The 26,132-nt window shown below is 39.6% G+C and overlaps 1 protein-coding gene across 1 annotated transcript; it reads right to left on the minus strand.

The window, feature by feature from the left end:
* Nucleotides 1-7,347: 7,347 nt before the first annotated feature.
* On the minus strand, nt 7,348-25,803 carry LOC104268108 (glutamate dehydrogenase 1, mitochondrial; the record flags this gene model as incomplete). The annotated part of the gene is made up of 12 exons (XM_009867034.1): nt 7,348-8,721; nt 9,445-9,507; nt 11,702-11,793; nt 13,044-13,167; nt 14,014-14,094; nt 14,220-14,357; nt 15,414-15,551; nt 17,290-17,469; nt 22,141-22,235; nt 23,884-23,947; nt 24,846-24,901; nt 25,723-25,803. Coding segments are annotated over 12 exons (1,232 nt in total), but the record flags the coding sequence as incomplete, so codon positions are not given.
* Between the last annotated feature and the right edge of the window lie 329 nt (nt 25,804-26,132).

Consider the following 26,132-nt stretch of genomic DNA (forward strand, 5'->3'; position numbering starts at 1 on the left):
AGGCTGCCATAGCTGTTGGTGGGTGATTGGTTGGACTGGGGTCCTGCAGCCCATGCTCGTGGTTGGGTTTTGTCTCTGCTCTCAAGCTTGGAGTATTTGCCCGTGCGGGCTGGTGGCTGAGCTAAGGAAGCGTATGTGCTTGTGCCTTGGCAGCTTTGGCCCATGTGCTCAGCAAGCTCTGAGGGGCAGCTGGTGTTAGGGAGAGCAGCAGTGTTGCACTGCCCGGGGTCCTGTGCGGGTGGAAAATGCAGTTAGTGACATGTGTGTTGCTGTGGTGATGGATTGCAAAAGCCATGGCACCGAGTGCAACCTAAGGTTACTTTAAATGTGTATGTGATAAAAATCCCAGTGCCTGCAGAGAACTACACCTCCTCACCGGTCTTGTATGGTTTTGGTCAATTCATAGTGCTAGAAAATAGGTCCTTTCTATATATGAAACCTGTGGTGTGTTTTAATGCTGTATGATTTTCCTCTAGAGGCAAATATCACCTTCACCTGCTTGTAGGGAGTGTTGCAATCGCATGTTTTCTTTAGTGTTACAACTCAACATTTACCTGCAGTGCATCAGGGTAATATAATTAGGACTGTTTCTGTAATTTTATTTCTAAACTCATGTTTGTTGGGAAGTCAAAGCATCAGTGCGGGTGCTGTACAGATCTGCTCTTGTGGAAGCTGCTCATGAGCTAGTGATGATGTGGCTTTTTTCTCACGGAGAGTTGTACTGGCAGTAGTGGAGTGTGGCAGAGAAGGAACTGTCCTTCACTTTGCAATTACTTTAGGATGAAGAGGTGTATTTCCAGGGTTTTGTGACAAGGTGAACAGTCACCTCACCAAATACAGAAGCCTGTTGCTGACTCTGAGTCTTGCTCTCTTCACACATCTCTCCCTGACAGTAACTGGAGCGGGACTAGGAAACTGCTGTTTCCTGCAAGCAAGGCCAGCCGTGGGTAATTGAGGATGTTACAGGGAACAATGGGTGCATTTTACCGCTTGGCTATCGTGTAATGAATTTCCATGGGTCAAATGCCTCTCTGAGTTATCTGAAACATTTCAGGCTGCTTTGTGGTTTGCTGTTGTGTTTTGTTTTTTTTTTTCCTGTGGTCAGTTCTGAAATCTGTCAGTACCCTTTGACTTGATGTCAAGGAAGACATTAATTTAAACAAGAAATTGTTACTTTGAAAGAAAAATTGTTACTTTCCTTCTGTTTTTTTGTGAGCATGTTCTGGCAGAATTTGTTTTCAGATCTAGTGAGTAATGCCTTCCCTGCTGTTAGATGTAATGATGCAGAGAAGCCCCTACCCCCAAAAAACTCTACATATCACTTAATTGGCATAAAGTAAGGACTTTGTGGTCAGCAAGAAGCTGTAGTGGTTGGAAAAAAACGCCAGAACTTTCACTGTAATGATGGAAGGGACATTGTAGAGGATGTGTTCATGAAGGGACAGGGCTGGGATTAAGAGCGGCACTCCCAGAGCCTGTTGTGGGCGTAACTCTGGGGAGAAGATCAGCTGGAGACCCACAGATCCTGTGGCTGTTAGCTGTGGGGACAGAGAGGAAGGGCACAAACTTTCTCTCTTTGCTGTCCTGAGCCATGCATTGGAAATACGGGGTTAAAACATTCATTATGACACACTGTGACATCATTAGCTTCATCTAACACAACACAGATTTCATCAGATACTTTAAAAAGCAAGGATAGCTCCTCCCATTTCTTTTTATAACCATGAATTTTAAGTCCCACTGGGAAGAAAAAAGAAAAAAATGCAGGCAAGCATCATCTGAAACTGGATACATTTCTATGTAAGGTTTTGAAAGGCCGAAGTTGATTTAAGCAATTCCTCAGCCGAGTGTTTCGCAGTGCAATGTTTTTCTGCCCGGTTCCCGAGGGGCTGCCCCTGCCTCTATCTCCCCCCGCGGCCCCGGCCCGGGAGCTTTTGGTGGGGACAGCTGGGGCACGCACCCTGTTTCCCAACTCCGCAACACGGAAAAACAAAGCTTTCATTCCTGGGCTATGGAAAACTTCTGCTGATTAATCCACGCCCTCTCTCTGGGGAGGAAAACACAGTAAACACAACGTCTTTTCACCCTTTTATGTATTAATCACCCGACAAGGGCTCATGGCTTTTCCCCGTTCCAGTTTGCATTTGCCCTGCAACTACTGGGAGGAGTCCCGCTTTGTCTATAAAAAGCTGCACTTTGCCAAACACTGTAACAGAACCAAATTTAGGGACTCACTCGCCCATTCTCCGCGGGGAGAGAGGACCGAGCGCAGCCATGTTCGGGATCGGGAAGAAGCTTGCGGAGGAAGCCACGCAACAGGCTGAAAGCGCTGCACAAGCGGCAGGTAAATACAAATCGCTGCTTCCCCCGCTCCTGTGCCTTGGGTGGTGAAGCGCGTGCCCTGCTCCCACCTCTGCAGCTGCCAGCACATCTGGTTTAGGAGCGAGCTGTATAGATGCTGTCCTCAAGGTGTGGTCAGTGTGCCTGGCAATCTCCAAGCCCTCTAACACTGTAGAAATGAAGGACCAATATTAACTATCGTTTTCCCACTGCTTCTCCCCCTCCGGCTTTTGCTCTGTGAGTGTCTAGATGATGCAGAAAGCCGAGATGGGAGGCCAGGCTGCTTGTTTAGGGTTTGTTTCCTAACATGAACAGCCATGATACATTTTTGTTGCCATGTAGTAGATGAGTTTCCTGAAGCTCTGAGGTCTTTGATCTGTTTGGCACTGCACAGATACGTAAAGTTAAGCTGCTCTGCTGGGTTCTTTGTAAATACATGTAGTTAAGTCAGCTCAGCTCTGCTGTCGGGGCTCCAGTCCCACGAGTATTGCAGCCGCTCATCCCACCAAGAGGACAAGTGCAGCTGCAGGGGCTCAGGACACCTGAGTCAAATTTAGTCCTGCAGAATCAGCCCCAAATTTAAGTAATGTGCCAATCAGATGAGCCATTGTTAGGGAGGTTTAACACCATGGTTCCTGAAAGAAGCCACAAGCTTGAGGGTGGCCTGAAAATGCTTCCTGTAACACTCTTGTTAGCTGTACCTTATGAGCAGTGAACATCATCCGTGTTAGGAAACTGCAGTAAAAGAAGACACATTATCATAATTAGAACATCTTTTATGCAGTAGAAAGTTCACCTACGGTGAAATAGGCCACTGTTTTTTTACAAGACACTTAACAAAACAGCTACTATTGAAGACCTAAAGACGGTTGAAGTTTCAGGCACTCCCAGTTGACTTAAATGTCCTTGCTCACCTCAGCACTTCTCCCTCACACAACAACCAGGATGAATCTGGCTTGTTCAGACAGTCCCCTTCTGTGTCTATTATGTCAATGTTTTTTAAAAGATAGTATTTGGAGACAGGGGGAATAAAACAAATACAGGTTCAGCGGGAGACTATTTGTCTCAAACTGTTATTTGATTTGTGGGAGCAAGTCTTCCCCAATCATAGCTACTGGAGATGATCCAAATATTTATCACTATTTTGTAGGCTGCAGCTCCTCCACTTTAAGACAGCACCTTCTTTTGCTCTTCATGTCTCAAGTCTTCCCTATTGAATATATCCATGCCTTTAAAACTAGTCTGGTCTCTTAAAGAATAAATTGTTCTCTAGCTGCAGGTATTAGCCTATTCACTACATTTTGACGTGCTGCTCTCACAGCATGCTGCTGCAGCCAGCTGTTGGTGAGAGAATCTTTACCAGTCAAACTGCCCAAGCCTCGTCTCAGCAGATCCTAGCCCACTTCAGTAAAAGAAAGGTTTCATTGCACCTGATTCTCTACTAGGGTTTGTTTCCTGACACTGCAGGTGACACATTATAATGCTCATTTGTACCAAGACCTACGGATAACGTGGGGAGCTGTAGCCACAGTTCTAATAATTCCCACTAGATCAGAGTGCCTACAGAATAAAGTTTCACTTTCTAGCCTGGAACCATTTAGGGAACCCTTTTAAAATGTGATTACTGAATTTAGGGGAAGGGTAAAGACTGCTTAATTGACGCTTCTTTTTCTCCTAATTCCAGTAAATGCTGTGGGCCAGACTGTGCAGCAAGCAGTGGAACAGGCTAAGGATGCTGGTCAGAAAGGTATGGAAATTATTTTGCTTATTTCAACAATGTCACGTCAGTGAAATGCCAGACAGGTCCCCCAACCCTGTCTTGCTCCTTGTCCCTCACCTGCTGGGAAAGGGGAAGGTGTTGCAGTGATGCTACAGTTACCTTTTTTTTTCTGTTTTAAAAGCTCTTGATGAAGTCTACAAAGTTGCTGAAACTGGTGAAAAAGCTGTGAAAAATGTAGCGAATCAAGCAACTTCGTGGGGCAAAAGCTTTGGACAATGAAGATAAAAATGTGCCACCACTGAAATTTTTGTAAACAAGTTTCTACTACATGTACTCTAAAATAAAGAAAATACTTGTACTCTACCTGGCTTGCATGTACTCCTTAGGAATCCTTTGGTTAGATGTATTTAAAAGCAAACACAGTCACTGGTCTAGAAAGACTGGATTTTACTTCAAGAGCAGACAGCTAAAGCTATGCTGTGGTATCAATGCAGACAAACCTTGTTTTTTTTTTTTTTTTTTTAAATGAGGTAAGGGTTGGCTTGGAGTGGGCACAATGTAAAGTTGTCAAGGACCTGAGAGCCGGTCTCTCCCATTTTGTCACTGAGTGCAAATCATGATTGTGAGTCTCACAAGCTGAGCACCCAACAGTAATTTCAAGCCAAGGTAAGCACCTGTGTGCTTCTGAGACTGTGCTTGTATTTCTGGTCTCATCTACAAAACTGCAATTATCTGCTGTGCTAATGAAGACTCACGTGTTTAAGGTATATGAAACCACTGTACAATAGTGCTGTGATACTCTAGTGCTGGCAGCAGAAGGGTGCGCTACTGCTGCCAAAGCACTGAGCTCAATGCTTAACGCTGCCAGCGCCGGATCACTTGTGCAACTTCAGTGGCTCAGCACAGCTCAGCAGGGATGAGTAATGCAGCACTGTCACTTAATGTGTTTGCAGGGCTCTTGTCAAACACACAGATGCACAGTAATCAAGCAGGAGCTTAAAAAGTGATAACTGAGCCAGTGTGGGTAAAATCAAACAAATAAACCCAACAAAACAACCAGCTGAACAACAAAGACTCAACAACAACAGCCTCCATGTACACATGATCTGGTAATCTGATACTACAGACTTGACAATTACTAACAAAGCAATTGAGAAGTCACTTACTTGGCATCCTGAAATCACAGAATTGTCACTGCTCCAATGCTTCCCTCTGATGGTGACAGTTGCCATCAGTGACAACAGGTGTAGTTTCAAGTTCTTTGCTGGGATAAAACAAATGATGGGTCTACTTGCCCTTCTGTATAATAGAGATATCCTGCCTTTAGTTCTTTGTGGGTGGAACTGTAGTTGTCATCATTACAAAATTCAGTGGCAGCTTCAGAGTACTTACTGCGATACTATTCGTCATGAACTATCTATGTGACTGGCATTTAATACTGCCTGAGAGATTAGGAACGCCTGCAGGGTAAGGATGCGTTTTGCTCTAGGTAGGAGGCATGGCTCGGAGCCCTTTCCACATGGTGTTCAAATCCAAGGTCAGGTGCCGACTGACTCCATGTCAAATGCCCTAGCAAGTTTCGTGGTGAATATCTAGTGGCGTGTAAGTGAAAACAAGCAGTGACAATGTTGTTAGCTGGAAGATAAACTTGGTGAGGGAGTATGTAAAGGTCAGGAGGGGAGAGTTCCCCAAGAAGTTTGATCTAACGTTTAATTGCTTTCTTCAGCTGTGGTTAGGGGCTAGAAAAGGCTAGAGCTGCTTTGCACTTGAGCCTCTAAATCCACACTAAGTCACAGCAAATGTGTGAAATTTTACAACCTTTTTTCGCTGTTGATATTGCCAGGTCTTAAGAGGTAGGCGCTACAAAATGCGATAAGGATTGCATTTTTGCTTTTTCTTAACTGTCTGATCACATTAAGACTGAGCTCAACAGTGCTCAGCACCAGTCAGGTCGTTACTGTATGGCACCATTTCAGAGCAGGCTATCACAGGAAGTTGGGATTCACTGATAGATTTTGGTTTTTAGGCTTTGCTACAAACAAATGGTGAATCAGCTGCCACGCTGTAATCTTAAGTCAGACTCCAAGCATCAATCTTCTTGGGAATCTTGACCCTGACTAAGAGTAGCCCAAGTTCCTCTTCTACCACGCCTTGGATATCCTCAGGTTCATGTCTCCAACACCAACTGATAACAAGAGGTCAGTAACCACTGCGCTCAGGTTGGCTGAGGAGAAATCCAGTCAACCTTAAGTGCTCGTCTTTTGGTTTGGTCGATTCACCCAGGTGGTAGCTCTGCTTTTCTTCTGACATGCCTTGGGAAAACAAGTGTTAACGTGTGCGTGTACAAGAGTGTAAGATGCTAATGAATTGGGGAATTCAGGCTCTGTGCAGCTTTTGGCTTTTTTTTTTTTCCCTTCAGAGTGGTTAGAAGGTGCCCCAGGTAGTTAGCTATGACAGCTCTCTATATGCTCCAACACTGAAAGAGACCCATTTTTCAAGTTTGCAAAGGCAAACTAGAGGTCTTCTACTAGCTGGAAAGGAGAGAGGAGGGAGAAGAGCAGTAAATTAGTTAAGTTTCTTTCCCGTTACTGCATTTTGCTTTCAACAACTTTGCTGCTGGATAATGCAACATGACTTCTAAGATACTTTCTTTATTTGCAAGGTTTTAGCCTCCAGGTTTTGGTGGAAGTAGGTTACAGTTTTTCAGAGCGGAATTGTTAAAATCTTAGTTTCATTTTATTACCTGATAAATGTTTACATAAGAACTGCACCGAAAAAAAATCCAAGATGCAGATCTCAAGTTTAGAAATCCACACCTTGATCACAGCAAATCTTCCATGCTCAAGAGGTTCTATTTTTTTTTAATAAAGGCCAGTGTGTGTGCGTGTACATATATATATATACACACACACTGCACTTACGTGATCTGTAATACTTCTATAACCCTGATATAAGCATGTATGATGGAGTAAGCCACTAATTAAATACATCACACAGGTTTATTGCTCCCTGCTAACTACTAGAATAGGTCTTCACACAAATTTGAGAGGACAGTGTAAGGACCTGAAATTATTTACCAAGTAGATCCAACTTCCAAAGTTTTGCTGACAGGCAAGTTCAAGAGACAGAGATCTGTACTAGTGAGCCCTTTAGAAAAACTCAAAGAGACAGCATCTTACCAGCAGGCATGTAATGAATAAACAAGTGTGTTGTGAGGATTCACAGATTGAGAATAACTACAGAAAGCTATTGCACAAAATAGAAAACAGTAATACACCAGCATAGTAGGTTTGGAAAGGTCAACTTTTTTTAATAACTGCTCTTCTCTCCAGGTTATGTCATGCAGTTACAAAGTAGTTAGAAAAAAAGCATGAGTTTCTGGGAGGGACTAATTGTCTTTTAAAAAAAACATTCATATTCATTACATAAATAACGTCTGGCACTTGAAGGGGACTCCACAGGACAAAAGCCTTACGCTTTAAAAACTGTGCTTGATCCAATATTGTTTTGAGGTCCATTTTGTTGTACTGTAATAATGTTCAAAACTTTCAAGACCTCCTGATGACAAAAAAAAATAAAGAAGGCTGTGTGTGTGTTAAGACAGTGGATTAAGTTTATAGCAGCATTCTAGCTCCTCTGTAGTTTGGCCAATGATTTCTGGGTTCTATTTCACTTTAGTTGTTCACTGAGGCAGAATCTAATTTTCAGAAAGCCTCTGAAAGGAAAAGACCAAAAAGAAATTCCAAAAAACCTAAGTATGAGTGCTTACCAAATTCAGACTATCCCTTTAAAAAAAACCAACAAAACAACCTACAGTCAGAATAGTTTTGTGGATACTTGATTAAAAACATAACTAGAGTTGCTCAATAGTTTCAGCTTATAAAAATATTAGTCTGTCACCTCTATACACTTCATGGTGATAGTCAAGCTAGCTTGAATAAGCAATAAAAGGCAGTCCTACAACAGCAGCACAGTTAAAGAAAAAACATTGCCTAAAGAGAATCAGGCCTGAAGCTTTACTACAAATAAAAACTAGACTCCTATCAAAGTTAATCCCTGCTGGAGGCCCATTCTTCCTTTGACAATGCCACAGCATTGATCATACAAGGCCTTACTGAAAGTGCCGAAGCCAAAATTACATCATTAAACAAAAGTGCATGAAGTAATAATGAGCTAAGTGCTCATCTAGTACAGTATCTGATCTGAAGTCTGAGAAGTGGCTCAGGTGGCAAGACCACTCTTTTATATGTAAAATGTACCATTTTGTTTTGTAGGCGAAATACCCAGAATGGCCCCCACAAGTGCAGATGAACTGTTATCTTCAGATACATAGCTGTATACCACTTCCTAATCCACGGATTTATTTTTTATTGTAAAAAAAGACTAGTCTGGACTGAAACTAATTGAGAATAGAATCCACTATAATGTCAGAAGAAAAGAAAATTTTGTGGTTACATGTAAACTTGTGATAAGCTTTCTCAAGAAGAGGGTACATTAACAGCAAGAGGGATGGGATACAATAAGGAGCGGTAACAGCCTGTTTATGTAAAGGTCAGGCCAGCCTCATTGTACACTTTGAAGACTTTCTCAATTGCATTGACGTAGGCAGCTGTTCTCAGGTCCAGACCCAGGTTGTACTTCATGGCAGTACGCATGATTTGCTGGAACAGGAAAGGTTACATGTGATTTCTGCAGGTTTCTCCATAGGAACTAAGCTAGATTTCACTTGGAGGATCCAGGTTAGGAGCATGTGCAACTACTACACTGGTATTGGAGCTCCAATCCCTTGTGGATCAATTCTAAAATTTTTTGATTCTGCTTACAAATGAGAAGTGTAATGGGAAGAAAATCTTTCCCAGGATAATACAATGGCCTTTTTCAGGTATTGGATCCATACGTATCTCAGATACAGGCAGCTACAAGTTGCTGAAAGTAGTTTTTACCCCACTAATAAAAAACACTGTATAGAGGATTAATCCAAAACTGCTGATGGTAAGGTTACACTGTTAGGTATGTGTGATGAATCCCTGCAACAGGTTGCCCAGAGAGCTGGTGGAGGCTCAATCCCTTGAGGCATTCAAGGTCAGGCTTGATGGAGCTCGAAGCAACCTAGTCTAGTTCAAGATGTCCCTGCTCACTGCAGAGAGTTGGACTTAGACGACCTTCAAAGGTCCCTTCCAGCCCAACATGATTTCATTCTATGATTTCATGTATTCATCTCTAATGTTCAGTTGATGATCCTGGCACAGACCAGAAATACATCATACTCACGGTGACTTCCATTATCATGAATTGTTCATCTACTGCTTTAGCTGCAAAGAAATTCTGTATAATCTATTCAAAAACTGTTGCAAAGTAATGCAAATTCTTTTTCTTATATTTACCCGGGCAGAACGCTCCATTGTATAAGCCAACCCAGAGTGGACAATGTCTTTCTCAGACGCGCCCTACAACAGCAGGGAATAAAATCAGGGTTTAATCCACAATACAAGAAGGTACTGGTTGTGTATTAGGGACAATGACATATTGGGTTCCCATCATTTGTGAAGTTTACTCGCTTCTTTTCATCTAATGACTGGTGTAAGAATCTAAATCACCTTATGGTCAATTCAATTCAAAAACCTTAGACATAAGCACTCAAGTCTTTTATATGTCCAGCTTCTAGATGCATGATGCTAGCACTTTTTTGTTGATGTTGTAACTATTGTTTTCAGCCTTCAGAAGACACAGTAAACGTCAAACAAAAAAGCTCCCAAGAGTTAATAACCTATAGAAGCTACTTGCAACTGATGACAAGTTTTAAGAGCATGGATCCCTAATTCGTTTACTCAGCACTGTATTAGCCCTGAGCAACTCCAGAGTAACTTTGTTCCCATTCAAATTTAAATACGCAGAACAATAAATAACTGACGATAGTCTGAATTAGGATGACTGATATCAGCTTGGATGTTCCATCATGCTAACTGCTGTAATTTACTAATAATTTGAGATCTGGCTTCACAAAATACATGCTTTCCCTCAAATACTAATTTGGGCTGCATACAGAACTGAGTAGATTGGTTTCCATGGCTTGCATTTAAGATATCACAGCAATTTTTTAAGCCACAGAACCTATCTACCATGCTACTCATTCAGCCTAACATTTATGAAAACACTAGCATCATACCGAATCAGGCTGAAGTCTATTTCTATCATCTGACAGTGGTCTAAGCTTACATGCACTTCCCCTGATTTCTTCCTGAGGAAGTGCGGTTTAGTAATTTTCACTGGGGCTTTTCCCCCAATAATCTATCCCACCTTCTCCTGAGCTTGTGTTAAAACAATGTGACTGACTCTTTCAGCTTCCATTCATCCCTTGGCGTTCTGCACCTCATAGGTTTTGTTTGAATGCATCTGTTCTCTCTCACCATTCCTTCCAGTGAGCAATCAATCCTCACCCATCCATCTTCCCATCACTCGTTCTACAGATTGCCAACTCCACCGCGGGACTAATTCAGGCCAAGAGGACATAGGTTAGCTCACTGTTCTGCGAATGGGAAGCTTCTCTATCTCTGATTATTCTCGTGATCTTGCTCTGAATTTATTCCACATCTATAAAGTATGAAGATACAGAGGCCTAAACTGCTCACAGTACTCAGAGGGCAGACGCATTCTGGATTTGTATTGCGGCATCATTAGTCAGTCTTATTCTTTTCCCTTCCCTTCCCAACAATTTCTAACACTGGGTTTGCTTTTTGACTACTATGAATTTCAAAGCTAAGTATTTTGTCATTACATCCAGGTCTTCCATTTGAATGCAAATCGATGAACTCACAACCCATCATTTTATATGAAAATTTCCCCATTGTATATAGCTATGTATTAGACAACAATGAATTTTACCTGACATTTCTTTGCCCATTAATTCAGTATTAGTGGAACACTCTACAATTTTTCACCTAGCTCTTCTCTGCACTTTCCTGGAGTTATAGAAACAGTGTTCAAACTGCCTATGGTGTGAGATCTTCTTGAAAGTTGTTTGGAAATCTAAGCAAACTAAATCAACAAGATCTCCAAAACAAATTCTGGTAATGCTGGAGGCAGTATTTCCCACTACAAAAGCTCCATAGGCTTTGACAGCTAGGGTTCAAAGAAGTCACGGAATTATTATATTTAATGGGTTAGCCAGCAGAAGTATCATTATTTCATAGCATAAGAAGGCATCAAGAAAGAGCACAGGTTTTTGATTTTTCCTTACTTGCCTGCTCCTCAGTAATAAAAAAACAAAACAAAATTGCATGGTTTGTCTAAATAATGGAGAAAGTCCATTGTGCTGAAAAGCTCTAGTATATGAACTGTAACATAAAGTCTAACACTAGTTACAAATGCAAAATGCATCTGTATTAAAAATGTAGCTTTTTAATACTGGAGGTACTTTACATGGGCTCAGGTGAAAGAAAGAAAAAACATCTTCCAGTATTCCCAAAGTGGTTCAGATCATTTGCTTGCTCTGTTTATCTGGCCGTCAGGCTAACTACGTACTGATGCCTTGCTTGGGTCAAAAACCTTCATGATTGCCACAACCGTAAAATTTAGATTACAGTTATAATATTGGAATACAGCTAGAGTAACGGTAACAAAAATTCAGCAGCAACAACTTACCGATATCCTATCTTGAAATTCTGCTGTAGGCACAACTGGAATAGTTCCACCATGTTTCCCAAATTTTCTTTCCAAGCTTTCCTGGACAGACACTAGAAAGGAAAAAAAGCAGAGGCAAGGTAACTGGCAAGGAAACAGATGTGCTCCTTAACAGAGGAGCTGACCCCAGGATTTTCAACATTTGATGGCATGAAACTATAGGGACTGTGAGCAAAGGGAGTAATCTTTTTTTTTTTTAGTTTTTTTTAAAAAGGGAAATATGTTGGTTTTTAAGATTTTATAGGTGAATACCTCCAACATTATTAGTAGTATTGCTACAGTACAGTCACGTGACAAGCAACTGTGGATTTACAGATGCCACTTTGCTAACCTTATAAAGCTCATAGAGTAATCTGGGTTAATTTTCCTAACTTGAAAGATAGCATTAGACAAAGTATTTCTTGAGGTTAGAGGAATCAGTTATCTCTTACTGCACTTTGCATACACACTATTTACTAAGAAAAAGCTCTTGTGAAATTTTAGGTTTCTTCCTTAGGACATAAGAAGTGCTTTGGTGTTTGAATTTCTATTTTTTTCATCTTAATTCTTGAAATTTGGTTAGTATGGTTCCCTTCACATCACAGAGGATTTCAGACGACATAATCTTGAAGTTAAGAAAAGAGATTTAAATTAGAATTGCTATAACCCTCAACCACTTTAGAAACACCTTGAGACATTATGTTATATTAAAAAACATGCAGATATATCTTTTCTCAAGTCCAATGTCCCAAGATTCTCAGGTTTCCTACAGAATGTTGTTTAAAACGGAGCAATATTGTGCAGTCCTTCTCCATTAAACTCCCTCACTCCATGTAATTGGTATTCTGGCCACGAAACTGGGAAAAACAGAATGATCCCAAGTGGAGCTGAGGCCATAAGCAGATTTTTACAGCACCTGTACCAATTTTATTATTGCCTTTTGTAGAAATCCTCTGTTGTATATGCAAAACAACTTGAACTTTGAATAATTCTCAAATACCAAGTGTACAGCTGAAGATGTTTATTGAGAAGTAACAAATATTTTACAGAAGTGGATTAGTTCACTATTGTCTCAAAACTGAGGAAAGCATCACTTTATGAATTCAAAGGTAACTAAAAAAAAAATATGTGTTTAACTTAAGTCATTAGAGCTGTATGTCATTTAACCTACCAAATTTTTCCTACTCTTCAGTATGCAGCAGTAACAGACTTGTGAGAACGTGTGGTAACTTTAAATTAGTTCTGTATTCATTCTTCCACATTTGGTGTTTGCTAGTCCAATCTATTAATTCAACAGTGAACAAAAGCAGAACTGAGTACTTACTGAGCAAGTGGTAGTTAGAATCCCTTTCATATTTAAAAGTCAATCGACCATAACTGACGTGGTTCAAGTTTTTCAGCCACTCAAAATAGGATACTGTTACGCCACCGGCGTTCAGGTAAAGATCCTGCACAGAAACAGTAAATGCCTTGAATTGTGGCCATGTGACAAAGACAGCTTTATTGTATTAAGCAAAAGCAAGCAGAAGTATTATGTACAAAGTACTAGTTTAAGCTGCAGCACAGAAGACAATCCACCTGTTACTCTTACCTGACAGAACTTATCCTTTTCTGCACTGCAGAGATTACTTCTACTTATATAAAAGAGGACTTGACTTTAGAAGACGTGAAGTTCAGGTGTGCTTGACTGCCTACTTCCTTTTATTTCAGCACAAGTTTTTAATCAAGAAATTTAGGGCATTCTTACACCATCTCAGTGAGTAAAGGCTGAAGATCAGCCACTCTTTCTAGCAATATCATTTGACACCCTTTCTCTGGGAAACTATCATCATTATACCCGGATAGGTCTTATTCTTTCAAGTTACCACTATAGGCAACATTTACTCTATATAACCTACAATACACAGCTCTGTCAGAGCAGCACCCAGAGACACAATGTTTGCAAAGAAATTGGACAGTGTATTTACTCTGCCTTCTTCCTTTGCTTAGTTGACTATTCAGTTAAGCAAATGTCATCTAATATTTCAATACTACAGATTTAAAAAATAATTGTCAATTGTTCTCTCTTCTGAGTATGTAGCCTTCATGTAATAGTTATCTCTGATCATTTACACTTGTAGATCTTTAAGCCATTACTAGCAATCTTAAACAACACTGAAACCCATTTCCTAGACATCAGTTGTTAAAAAAAAACATTCTAAGAAACTGAACGGTTATTAACAAAACCCACCTTGCTACAATTCACAGAAATATCACCCTTCTCATGCAAATCAAAGGTCAACACAGAAACTTACAGGGATAACCATGATATTCCGCTCCAAGAAGATTTTGTCAGCTTCAGGAGTCGTAGGCCCATTGGCACCTTCAGCAATAATCTGAAAGGAATCACAGCAGAGGAACTCAGAGGTATATGCTTGTTTCCAGCTGAGCTAATTATAAAATACTCGTATTTAAACAGGCCTTCTCTATTTTTAATTTACATTTGAACTCTTCAACTTACTTTTGCTTTAACCTTGTGAGCGTTGGCTTTAGTCAACTGCTTCTCGCTGGCAGCAGGGATGAGAATGTCGCAGTCTGTTTCCAGAATACTGCCCTCAAGTGTCTGTGCTTTAGGGAAGCCCATGATTGTCCCATGTTGCTGTTTGAAGAAAGCAGGCCAGGGTGTTTTTAGTGTGTGTGTATTCATATGACTTCCTTCCCTTCTAACTTTCAAAAAAGAAAGAAAGGAGAAGCAACAGTACCAGAAAGACAGTACATAACATAATTTCTGCCTTTATTTAGATTAGGCATAAAGAGCAAGCCACAAAGCTTGGGTAACAGTCAAAGTTCCCATCACTGAGGCATAACTGCTCTCTGGTCAAAGACACTGAGAAGCATTTAGGATCTGGAGTGTTTTAAAAAAATAAAAACACACGGCAAGTACAATAGTTTTCAAACAACTGAAATGACCCACCAGTCGGTTACACACAGGATAAGCTGCCTAACATAAGATTCACAAGTACCATTTTAAAATTCAGTACTATAAAGACAGCTTTTGTTTAGTGACAGTATTCTTTCATTCTTTTGAAAAAGGGAGTGATAAAGACATTCAAGGACTCCCTGAATAAAAGAAAGCACATCAAATAAGCCCCTTAGAAACTCTTTAAGTAGAAGACTGTATTTTAGCACCTATGAAGTGTCTCCTCAAGTCTGCTTCACTTGTAAACTGAAATAAAAAGACTATATCCAGTTTTCATTATAAATTATGTATTCAAGTCACACTGCCAGACAGGCTTTCACTTTTTCAGAAACATCCAGTGGGTAAGAAGCAGCAATAGTGCGCTTTGAACTCTTAAATGTCGATCTGCTTGTGACGCTTAGTCAGGAATCCTTCATGAAGCTCCTTGCCCTAGCTCCTACTTTAGTCATAAGAAAGGCAAAATAACCATGACCTCCAATTCTGAAACCAAGCAATCAGCCTGCATGCATGCAAGCCCTTGCTGTTTTTCGGAGAGTCAGGTCAAAGTGTAAAAGTACCACCTGCATTCATACTGAGGATAAGGAGAAGGCCAGAAGAATAAATAGTCCTAAGTCATTTTGTAAGTACTAATTGCAGCATGATTTAATATCACAAATTAACACCAGTCTACAGTCATCCTATGTACTTGCAAAGCTGACAGAAATGAAACTCCTTCTGCTCAGCTAAGTTTCATACCAATTTGTAATCTTCTAGTTCCTTTGGGTCAATCCCATCAGGATTCCAGATAGAACCGTTAAACTCTCCAACAGCAACACATTTTGCTCCAAAACGATGCAAGTATCTCATAGAATGCAAGCCCACATTACCAAATCCCTGAACGTGGAAAGAAAAAGGGAGAATTAGTTAACTGTTCAGCTAAAAATGATGATTACTGCTGAGGCTTACATAGCTTTGAATAGTTTTAAACAGCTCTTCATCTGTTGGCATATATTGGTATTAGATGATGTGTATAGCAAAGATGGGAGGAAATCTGTATGTGCTCTATTTCAGTCTGAATACCATTGTAGAAATTAAGCATGTTAGACAGCAATAGACAGTCGTGCTCTACATTTTTTATACTGGAAATACAGAAGGGAAGCAAAAATGCTACAAGGAAAGCATCAAAAAACCCACGATGTTTATCAACATAGGAATATTATAACTGGCATTGTCTTAGAGGGGTTAATGGGGTTTTGTATGTCTATTCAAAGGTGTGACTAACATATGCAGGCCCAGAAATATTTAATTTGGATGAAGGAGGCTTACAAGTGTAAAAACATCCCACAAAGGGAAGTATTAAACAAGAATATCATTAATTCTTCATGTTAGAACACATGAACTAGTAGGAGGTTATGCAATTTCTGACACATTTCTGAAATGGTGCTGTATAAAACAGGTTGCCTAAATTTAAATTTAAATAATCTTGCATTTCATTAGCATGTTTTACATCCTTATAGGTGTAGCAAACCTAATTCCGGGCCATTATTAAACACTCCTGAACCTGTGAAACAGCAGAAGGTGTCACGGTCCACGTCAAAGGTTTGTAGTAAGATTCCATGCTGGAAAAAAAGCTAAATCTTAAATTCCTGTATAATGTAGCTTCACTTATATTTAGGACTTTTGTCCATATACTAGAAGCAAACTTTGATCCAACGGTTTGTCATGCATCAGGTCTTTTTGCAATGCTGTATCCTCATTTTCCTAGAACTATCTTCAGCTCTTCTTATGGCCGCGTTTTTGGTCTAAGTTATGCTTAAGTGCTTGTTGGTTAGCCCGGCGCCAGGCATGAAAATGCCAAAGTGCAGGGAGACGAATGTGCTGCGGGGTCCGTGCAGGGCAGAGGTGTTTGTGTCAGCCCACTGGTTAACTAGAGGGCAACTTGGAAGTTATAATTACTCTGCTCTTTGTAACAACCAGTGTATTGGTACCAAAAATAACAAAATGAAGCAGTTCCTCAAATCCGGAGTTTAAAGTACTGAGCAGAACAAGGTAGTTCTCTGAAATTTTAAGAACGATAATGCATATTACTGAATACCAAACCCCTTCAAAATGCAACTACTTAAATCTTTAATTAAGTCTTATGAACATCAAAAATGTACGTTCTACCCTGCAAACTTAGTGCAAGTGATGGGTTTCTAGTTTTCCAACTGCTCATTCCGTAGAACATGAACAGAACCCCCAATTCCTTCTCTCCCTAAAAATTTTACTAAAAAAAAAGCATAACAAATTTTCTGTAGGCAGGAACAGTGTCACAGCTGATTGAAAAATGTTCAGTTCCTCAGTTTAGAGAACTCCTGTAACAGTACTTCACTCTCCTTGCAGCCTGTGTTTGTAAAGATTTGGAGATCTGGCTTTGTGACTGTACAGCATAATCAAAAGCTCGGTTTTTAAAAAAGAGTCCACAATAAAGGGCACCTGTGTTGCTTGAAAAGTATTTCTGAAGTTTGAGGGTAAAGGTTAACTTGGAAGTCGTAAAACCCTAACAGGATTTATTGCTGCAGCCCTTTTTAAAAGCAGCTCTACTGCAAGTTTGTTTACTGCTATTTCCCTGGAGTCAAAGATAAAAACTTACCTGAACAGCAAATGTTTTATCCCCAAATCCAGGAGTCATTCCTAATATACTCATATAGGATGCTTCATTGATGAAATTTTCAATTCCATGGAAGAGACCACGACCAGTTGCAGATATACGCCCATGGATCCCACCCTGGCTGATGGGTTTACCGGTTACACAGGCGTGTGCATTAATATCCTGTAAAACAGTGAAGGACTTGTGAGCTATGGATTTAATCAAGGAACTTTTTGTACACTTTTTTTAACAAGCTTTTTGTACAGAGATAAGGGAAAACAGGAATCGTAAGAGTCAGAATATGATGTAGTTTATATATATCCAGTTTGTAAGGATTATTTCTGCTCTCACTTTGTGTGAACATCTTCGCAGAAGTACTCCAAGTAGATGTCAGGAAAGTTGCATAACGCAATATTGAATTTGCTCTGTCATTTTTTGTTTTATTTAAGTGTACATGTTAACTTCATTTTGTGGTTAGTTAATTATGGTGACATCTATGTTGCATTGTTAGCCACAAGCAGACAAATCAAAAAGGTCTGAGGGACATGTTTGTCAAAATCAGCTCCTATTACAGCCCTAATTTCCAGCACTATTATTGACATTTTAATCTTTTAAAGGGCTCAGACATATCCTTGCACTGGCTTTTAATTGTCTGTAAACCATGTTTAATGTTCCTTTATGCCAAATTAAGTTATTCTGAAATGACAACACAGCTTTATACCTTCCTGTTGTCAGAATACAGGGATGTTTGATCTTGGAGGAAAATCTACAGTATGAGGGTCATATGGGAAAACTTAGATAAGTATTTACTACTTTTATTCAGAAAAACAATATAAAGAGTCAAGCCTCTATCCTTAGTTCAGTGGCAATAAAAATGAAGTCTTCCATATGCTAGACAGCTAGCCAAGAGAAAACAGACTATTTAAAACCAGAGTTTATTTTGCAAGTAGTAATTAATAGCTTGAAGAAATGTCTTCCAAACTAGATGCCATTTGGGCCTCCCTCTTCTGGCCCACTGGCTTCCATGCTCCCACACCCTGGGAGCACAGTCACACAGGGGCTTGGCCTCCCACACAAGGGAAAAAATCCACTGAAATGAGTCTGCCAGCAGCCGGATGGGTTTCTATTCCACCAGCCGCATTTTCCCTGGGAGGCTCCCTCCCCTCCACCACTGGTGCCAAATCCATTCACATGCCTGTGGTGTGAGTGCAAGAGGCTCGGTGAGAGGAAGGAAAGGAGCAGTCAAAAGTAAGTGGAGACAGAATGGCAGCAGATGAGTAGAGCCCCAGTGGAAACGAAAAATATTTATTGTTTGAAAATGGTACTGAGTTAACATACAAAGCCAAAGATAACACTTCTTTAAAAACACAAAATTCCTGATTCGGTTTCCCAAAATATAGCTGCATTGCTGACATTAAGCTGTATGCTCCCTCTGGTGGCATATCAACTGTAAACACAACCTGTGGTGGCGATTTGCTAGGGACAACTTGCCCAGGCATTTGGATGTATTTTTAGGTTTACATTCTGTTTCAGATTGAAACTACATTTCAGGCCTCAAGCGTTCACAAAGGAGGAAGTACGTTTTATAAATATTCGAAGAAATACAGCCTCCATACCTAAGAAAGTATTTATTAAGGTCCCTTCAAGTGTCCCAGAAGTCAGTTGGATTGTCAGGAAGTACAGAAGAGTGGAAAAGATTAATTTAATCAGAAACCTTAGCCATATATAACTCAGTGATACGGCAACTCAGGATGGATTTTCTGGAACAGTTAACAGGGTATTTATTAAAGACTTGCATGGTTTGACAAGAAAACAGAGCATGAGGTGAGGGCGGGTCTGGGTCTCCTTAAAGTCACTTATACAAACCTCAGTCAAAGTCCTAAAACCTTTGTTTTTCTCAGTCAAAAAAATGTTTAACACATCATGGGCCAAAAAAAGAGACCAGGAATTTTAGTTAGAAGTTTGTAAAATGACTTATGGCTGGCATTAGAGACTATTAGTACTAATTGTCTATGAACTTAGTTGGCAAAGTTCAGACACTGATCTTTTACTTGTTTCTTAACCCCTATCCACCGCAAAAATAATATTCTCCTTGTCTTTCCAGCTTCCTGGCTCTGTTAGGTTTCAAGCAGACTTCACCTATCTGTTTCTGTTATTTGACTTCTCCTTTCCACTTTAAGCTCCCTGAACACATTCGTGTGCAATCACACACTGAGTCATCAGGTCTGTAGATTTCTCAGATAGATCCCTCTCACTGAAGAGTTATCCTTCCGTTCAGCTGAATGAAGTCCCTTGCACAGCTTCCATCTGTTCTCTGAATTATGGTTACCTTTGCTCTTGTTCAATGGTCATTTTCTGCTCATAGTTCCCTTCCCTCTGTCTCCTACGGTCACTTTTGTATATTTGGTATTCCCTAATCACCTTTTTGTTGTTCTTGGTGTCTCAGCCAGATAGCTGAAACATCTTCCTCTACAAACTAGGTTTGATAGATTATTCCACATTTTTACGGCCTTGTCAGAGTCTTCTCCTTCCTTCTCTATACCTGGCCATTCTCTGCAATAGCTCACAAGCTCCATTATGGATACTATTCTCTCTTTCATGTACAAACAACCCAATAAAATCTTTTCTCCGTTATTTCTGTTCTTTGATAAACTTCTCAGAAAAATGTGCCTAAATCCTCTCAGGTTTTTATATTCTTCAGGAATAAGATACTGCCACCCAGAGAGAGTCTAGGAGTAAAAGATGCTGTCGTAGGATAAATCAAATTGTATTTTTATCCTCAGTAGTTATTGGTTTGGTTTCTTCTGTCACTGCAGTGTGTACGTGTGTAGGACTACACAACAAGCTGAGATGACAAAGTGGAAAGAGTAAGAAATTCAGGCATTTAAAAATCTTCTCCAGTATCAGGGTTTAGTTTTCCACCTATTAAAAAACCTGACGGTTGCGTATAAAACTCTATGTGAACTACTAACAAAGACAGCAAATCTCAAAGCAGGTCATGTGCTGTGAGCCTTCTCTGTCAGTGGTAGTACAACAATGCTGTTGTATCACAGCAAAATATAAAATATAAAATATTTCAGTGCAGTGAATTAAGTGTTAAAGCTTGAAATGCTTTGGAAGCAGTAATTTCCTTAAATGTTGGAATTTTAAGTTACAGCTGAGGGAACAAGTTGCCATTCTGCATATTGTAGTCATTTTGAAGTCCTAACTTTGGCTTTTTATCAGATTTAAACTTTTAAGTAAAATCTTTACATTTACACATGTGAATTCAAGAGAGGCAGGGACCTACTGGAGAGTCCAGTGGAGAGCCACGAGGATGATCAAGGGACTTGAACATCTCTCCTAAGAAGAGAGACTGAGAGAACTGGGGCTGTTTAGTCTTGAAAGGAGATGGCTGAGAGGGGATTTATTAACGTATATAAGTAGCTGAGGGGTGGGTGTCAAGAGGAAGGAGACAATCTCTTCTCAGTGGTGCCCAGCAATAGAACAAGAAATAATGGGTTTAGGTTAGAACATACGAAGTTCCACTACCTCATGAGGAGAAACTTCTTTACTGTGAGGGTAACAGAGCCCTGGCACAGGCTGCCCAGAGAGGTTGTGGAGTCTCCTGCTCTGGAGATTTTCAGAACCCACTTGGACATGTTCCTGTGTGACCTGCCCCAGGGGATCCTGTTCTGGCAGGGGGGTTGGACTAGATGATCCCTAGAGGTCCCTTCCAATCCCTGACATTCTATGATTCTAATGTGTTATAGTGAAATCCCAACTAACGAACAGCTCTGTGTAAAAATGATTTAATTCAACTAGTCAGCATGTCAGTCTATTCCTCAATCATTCCTTCCCCCCCTCCCATAAGACACCTTAGAAGGTATTCCAGGTCTAGAATAACCCATGCCACCCCATCTTCCTGTTGTTAAAGGGATCAGAGAGCACAAGACAAGTATTCTGCCAGGAGACTGTCTCAGCAAAACCAGACACGTCTTGAACAGACATGCCAAAGAGAAATACGTGTCGGCTGGCTCTAATGTCTTATTACTGGGGGCATTCACCCTGCTGCATTCCTGAGGAACTGCTGGAAGGGACAGTAGAAAGTGAAAATAAAGTCTTTTCAATTCAAAAGGAGCTGGGATAGGCAAATGTGCTGTAGCTTAGCATATTATCACATCGATATGAAGCTACACAAGACTCCTTAGCAAAGTGGGACCAGCTGGTGTAGCAGAAACAGTGTCTGAAAGAGAAGTTAGAATACTTTTACAGATTATTCCAATAGTGTGGACTTAATTTACAAAGTCTCTTGAAACACACAAACCCACAAGCATTTATTAATACCACTTGCAAATTTAGTAGGCTGAAATGGAAAGATTTCAGTACTCTAAGACTATACCGTGTATTAAGAACTAATTGTTTAACAACTTTAAATTAGTATTATGGTACTATTGAAAAACAGACGGAAATGGCAGAAATAGAAACCAGTTTTAGACTGAGCATGAGACCTTTAAAAACAGTGTATTTTCTTTGTGCTGAACATTTGCAATTAGTATTGCATCAAAATTAGCTTTAGTGTAAAACCATTAACCTTAAAGCTATTTTTCCTTAACTGTACCCTGAAAACCCCACACCAATTCAGTTGTCACATTTTGCAACAATATATTTAGATCCACATAATTAAATAAAATTCTGTTATTAAGCTACAAAGGTATAGAGTGTACCCTCAGGAAGTTTGCTGATAATATAAAACTGGCAGGCAAAAAAAAATACCCGTAACGTTCTGTGATTCTGTGACAAATTTTTAGGTAAAAGGGTTTCTGCTAAGATGAAGGAAAGTTTTCTGCTTCAAAGCCTCTGCTCAAAACTTACATAGTGTCCTATGGTACTGGCATAGGTGTCAGCAATCCAGGACATCTCCCTCTCCCCTGTGCTCATATCAGGAGCAGGAACATCGACACCAGGTCCTGTCAGCAACAGTGAAAACAGCTTTTAAGGATCAAACATGAATAGTTATCTTCAACCACCATTCCCTTGGGAACTGTGCGGGCCTTGGCAGAGAATAACTGTTCTCCTGTTTAATCCTCAGTTTATTATGCAAGCAACAGATTCTCCTGGATTTAATTTGGTGTTAGATGCTGTTTCATGTATTTGGATGGTAATATCAAAACCTCCAACCTTTCACACAAGCCATTCAATTACATGAAAGTCCGTTTATCAATAAAAAGTCAGAGCGAGATAAGGAATCAAACACTTGACAATAGGAAGGATGCTATTTAGGTACGTTTTCTATATACTTACGATGTTAACCATTGCTTTTTTTTTGTATTAGCATTTCTTTTCTGTTACTGAGTGAGTCTAAAAATTGAAAATAGGCTGTTCCTAGTCATTGCACTGTAGCACATGCATTTGATTTTACTGCTTACTTGAAGAAACAGACATTACATCTTCCTTGATGAAACAAACCTTTGAAAGAACTTTCACACATCTGTTGTAATAAAAACATACTCTATCTGTTTTTCCAGATGACTAAAAATAGCATTTGCCCTACCTATTTAAGATCACAGGGACTTGCTCAGCAAGATTTTAAATGCAACTCTGCCTCTACCAATTTTAAACTTTCTTTTTTTAAGTATTTTTAAAAGTTTTGTGAAAGCTAGTTTGAAGCAAAAAAGGAAGACAAATTTAATCAAGTCATTTTAATTGTCATTGAACTAAAAATCACTATAGCTGGCACAGTGTATAGTATTACCCTAGTCACACGTAACATCAATAAGTGTGTTTATACAGAAGCTTAATTTAGATGACAAGCATTCTGGCTGGAAGAGCACGCGATAAAGACTCTGGCTAGTGAGCAAGAAAATGCAGCTAAATGGATATACATTCCCAGGGGCAGTTAGACGTCAGGAATACATGACAGGCCTTTAACTAGTCACACGCCTTACTATTCACCTCTAGGTTAAAGAGCCTCCATTCCAATACAAGTTGAGCTACCAACATTCAGCTTTCAACAGAGGAGACTTTCAGATAGCAACTCCAGACTCAGAACAGCTCAGGGTTGGAGTCTGAATGAAACGCCTACTAACGTTACAGAAGCTGAGGTTCTGTTAGTTACAGAAGCTGAGGTTCTGTTACACGACACCTCTGCTTCTCGCCGAGGCTTCTCTTGCAGCCTGTGGTTGCCGTGGGTGAAGCCATCAACTTTCTCTGGGGTGGACCTTCTACTTCCTTCCTCTGTTTCCCCAGATATCTGCCAAAAGCCTCAACTCACACTACAGGAAACAGTAACAGTGAAGAGTTTGATTAATTAGAGATTAAAATTGGTCACAATTTTATAATCTGCCTCTAAAGGAAATGTTGTGAAAATGTTGAAAAAGTTGAAAAATGTTGAAAAGCTGTTGTGGCTTTTCATAGCAGAACAGAAAAAGAGTTGAGAGTATCCTTTAAAATACAGTGAGATGCAATGAGTCAAATCTTTATGGCTCTTTGCTGGAAGTTCTCTACCCAAATTATTTACAGCTTTCAAAAATACAGTTAAGGATACTATCTAGTGGGCACTGCCAATGCGCAATAAATCAGGTTCCTAACTTTTAATAGAAAAATTGCAAAACATACCAATAAAGCCCTTTTTTGCCAGCTCCATGGTAAACCTTCTTGTGATCTTTTCCAGTTCATTGTCCTATAGAGAAAATGCAATAAATAAATGCAATAAATATCGCAGGATCCTTAATATGTTTACAAATATTTGCTAGAACTTATGCCCAAGAATAAACAGATGGCCTTTTCTTTTAGAAGAAAGGATGATTCATAATACTGATATAATTTATATGCCACTCCCTAACAGACCCTGGGTATTCAGGGAGCACAAGGAAATATCGGGCTTTCTTTCTGTACATTCTGATCCACGACAAGTCAGGTGTGTGGCACAGGAAGAACCAACTGTGCTTACAGCAGAGATTTCCAGAAAAAAAATCTGATATCCTGTGTGAGAGATTTATGACCAGCAACAGTAAGAGCTGGCCTGCTGGTTGTGTAATCACAGCTGAACAACTTCACACAAAACCTTACAGGAGTTTCAAGCTTAGAATATCTGTCACATATTCTAGTATTCCTTTCTGTATGAGTTGTTTTAATTAGGGCAAGAAGGCAAGCCTGCAGTAAACCCTTCATAAGCCAGGTTAGTTATTATTCACACTGGAACACTGCATAGATAGGTTTAATGGAGCATAGAGCTATATGTCAAAATTAATTAAAAAAATAACTTTTTTCTAAGTAATTTAATTTAAGCCTTTATTAACAGTTTCAACTTGACATTTCAGGTCCAAACTATTTGTAGTTTCCTGACTTTAAGGAGAAAAAAAAAAGTTAAATTGAATAATTAAAGTATTCCTCCTCTGAAACACAGACCTTTTAAAAATTCTTTCCCTTCCTATTGCATGCACAATCTAAATTCAGTCTTTACAGAGGCAGAACTGACAGGAAGTTTTAAGTGGCCAATAATGCCCTTAGAAGAGCTTTTTTAACTGGCTGGCTTCAGTAATGCAGATAACTGAATTTTTATCTATGATTAAGCTTACGGTGTAGTTCTTGGGATTGATCTTGACACCAGCCTTTGCCCCACCAAATGGCACATCTACAAGAATGCAAAGGAAAAGCATTTTACTTTTTCAACAATAAAGGCAGAACACATCAGTAATATGTGTAACCATATCTTTGATTTTAGCAGTGAACTTGGTTTTGCCACATTTAGCGCTTCCCAAGCATAAGCTATAGCCTGATCTAGGTAGTGCTATAAAAATGGGAAATCTTTCAAGGACAGCTTGAAAAAGATCTTTGAAACTCAAAGTTCATGATCTAAATTTTCTAGGCTTCCAGCTCTTGTACTTGGCACTTGTAGAAACAGTAAGTTTTACAGTTTATATTTTAGTGGCTTAGCTCTAAAATCTTACTTTGGAAGTCCTAAGTGCAATATCTGTATATACATTAAGAAAGTATTTTGCATTCTTACACATAATATGCAGATTCTCTCCAAACTACCCTGCAATTTAGCAGCTGTGTATGAATACTTCTCTATAACACGTAAAGGAATTTCATTCTTCTCTCTCTCCAGCTCCCCTGCCTGAATCCTTTACAGCCTCCATCTGTTCCCCCTAAAATTAGCCCCCTCCAAATCCAAGTTTGATTTGAGTTCAAGATGCCTTACTTTTACAGGAGGGCGTAGCTAGCAGAATCTGGACTTTTCAAATGAAAATGTAAGTTTATTCAAGTATCTACAGTAACAGCAAGTGGAATATGTACTATTATTTTGGTCCCTATATATTTTTCCCATCTTGCTACAGATTTTAGCCAGAGATTAGGGTTTAAAACTTAATCCCTTAGATTTTTTTTCTGTAAATTACATCCATACTGACTGAAATTAAAGATGGTATCCTTGCTTGAAAAATTATCACTTACCAACCACAGCACATTTGTATGTCATTAGAGATGCTAAGGCTTTCACTTCATCCACACTAACATCCAAACTATAACGAATACCTGTAAAAGACACATGAGAAAAAAAGGAATTCACTGAACAACTTCAGAGGTATTTATAAATTGGGAAGGTTAATTCTACCTCAGCCATCTATAACATAATTTTTAAACTTATGTTTGAAGACTTAAAGCACAACTCCCCTTCTCCTACTTAAATATCTATCTCTTAGCAGAAATCCACAACTTCAGTAATTCTCTACTAAGTAGTTTAACAGGAGCATTCAACCTTCAAACAAAAGTGAATATTCCTTGTGAGGAAGATGAGCCAAGTTACTAAGTGATAGGTTACTAAGAGTAGAGTTTTCAAGAGGCTGATAAAGCTCATCAGCATT

The sequence above is a fragment of the Apaloderma vittatum genome, unplaced genomic scaffold (genome assembly GCF_000703405.1).
Source record: "Apaloderma vittatum isolate BGI_N311 unplaced genomic scaffold, ASM70340v1 scaffold22220, whole genome shotgun sequence".
NCBI lineage: Eukaryota > Metazoa > Chordata > Aves > Trogoniformes > Trogonidae > Apaloderma > Apaloderma vittatum.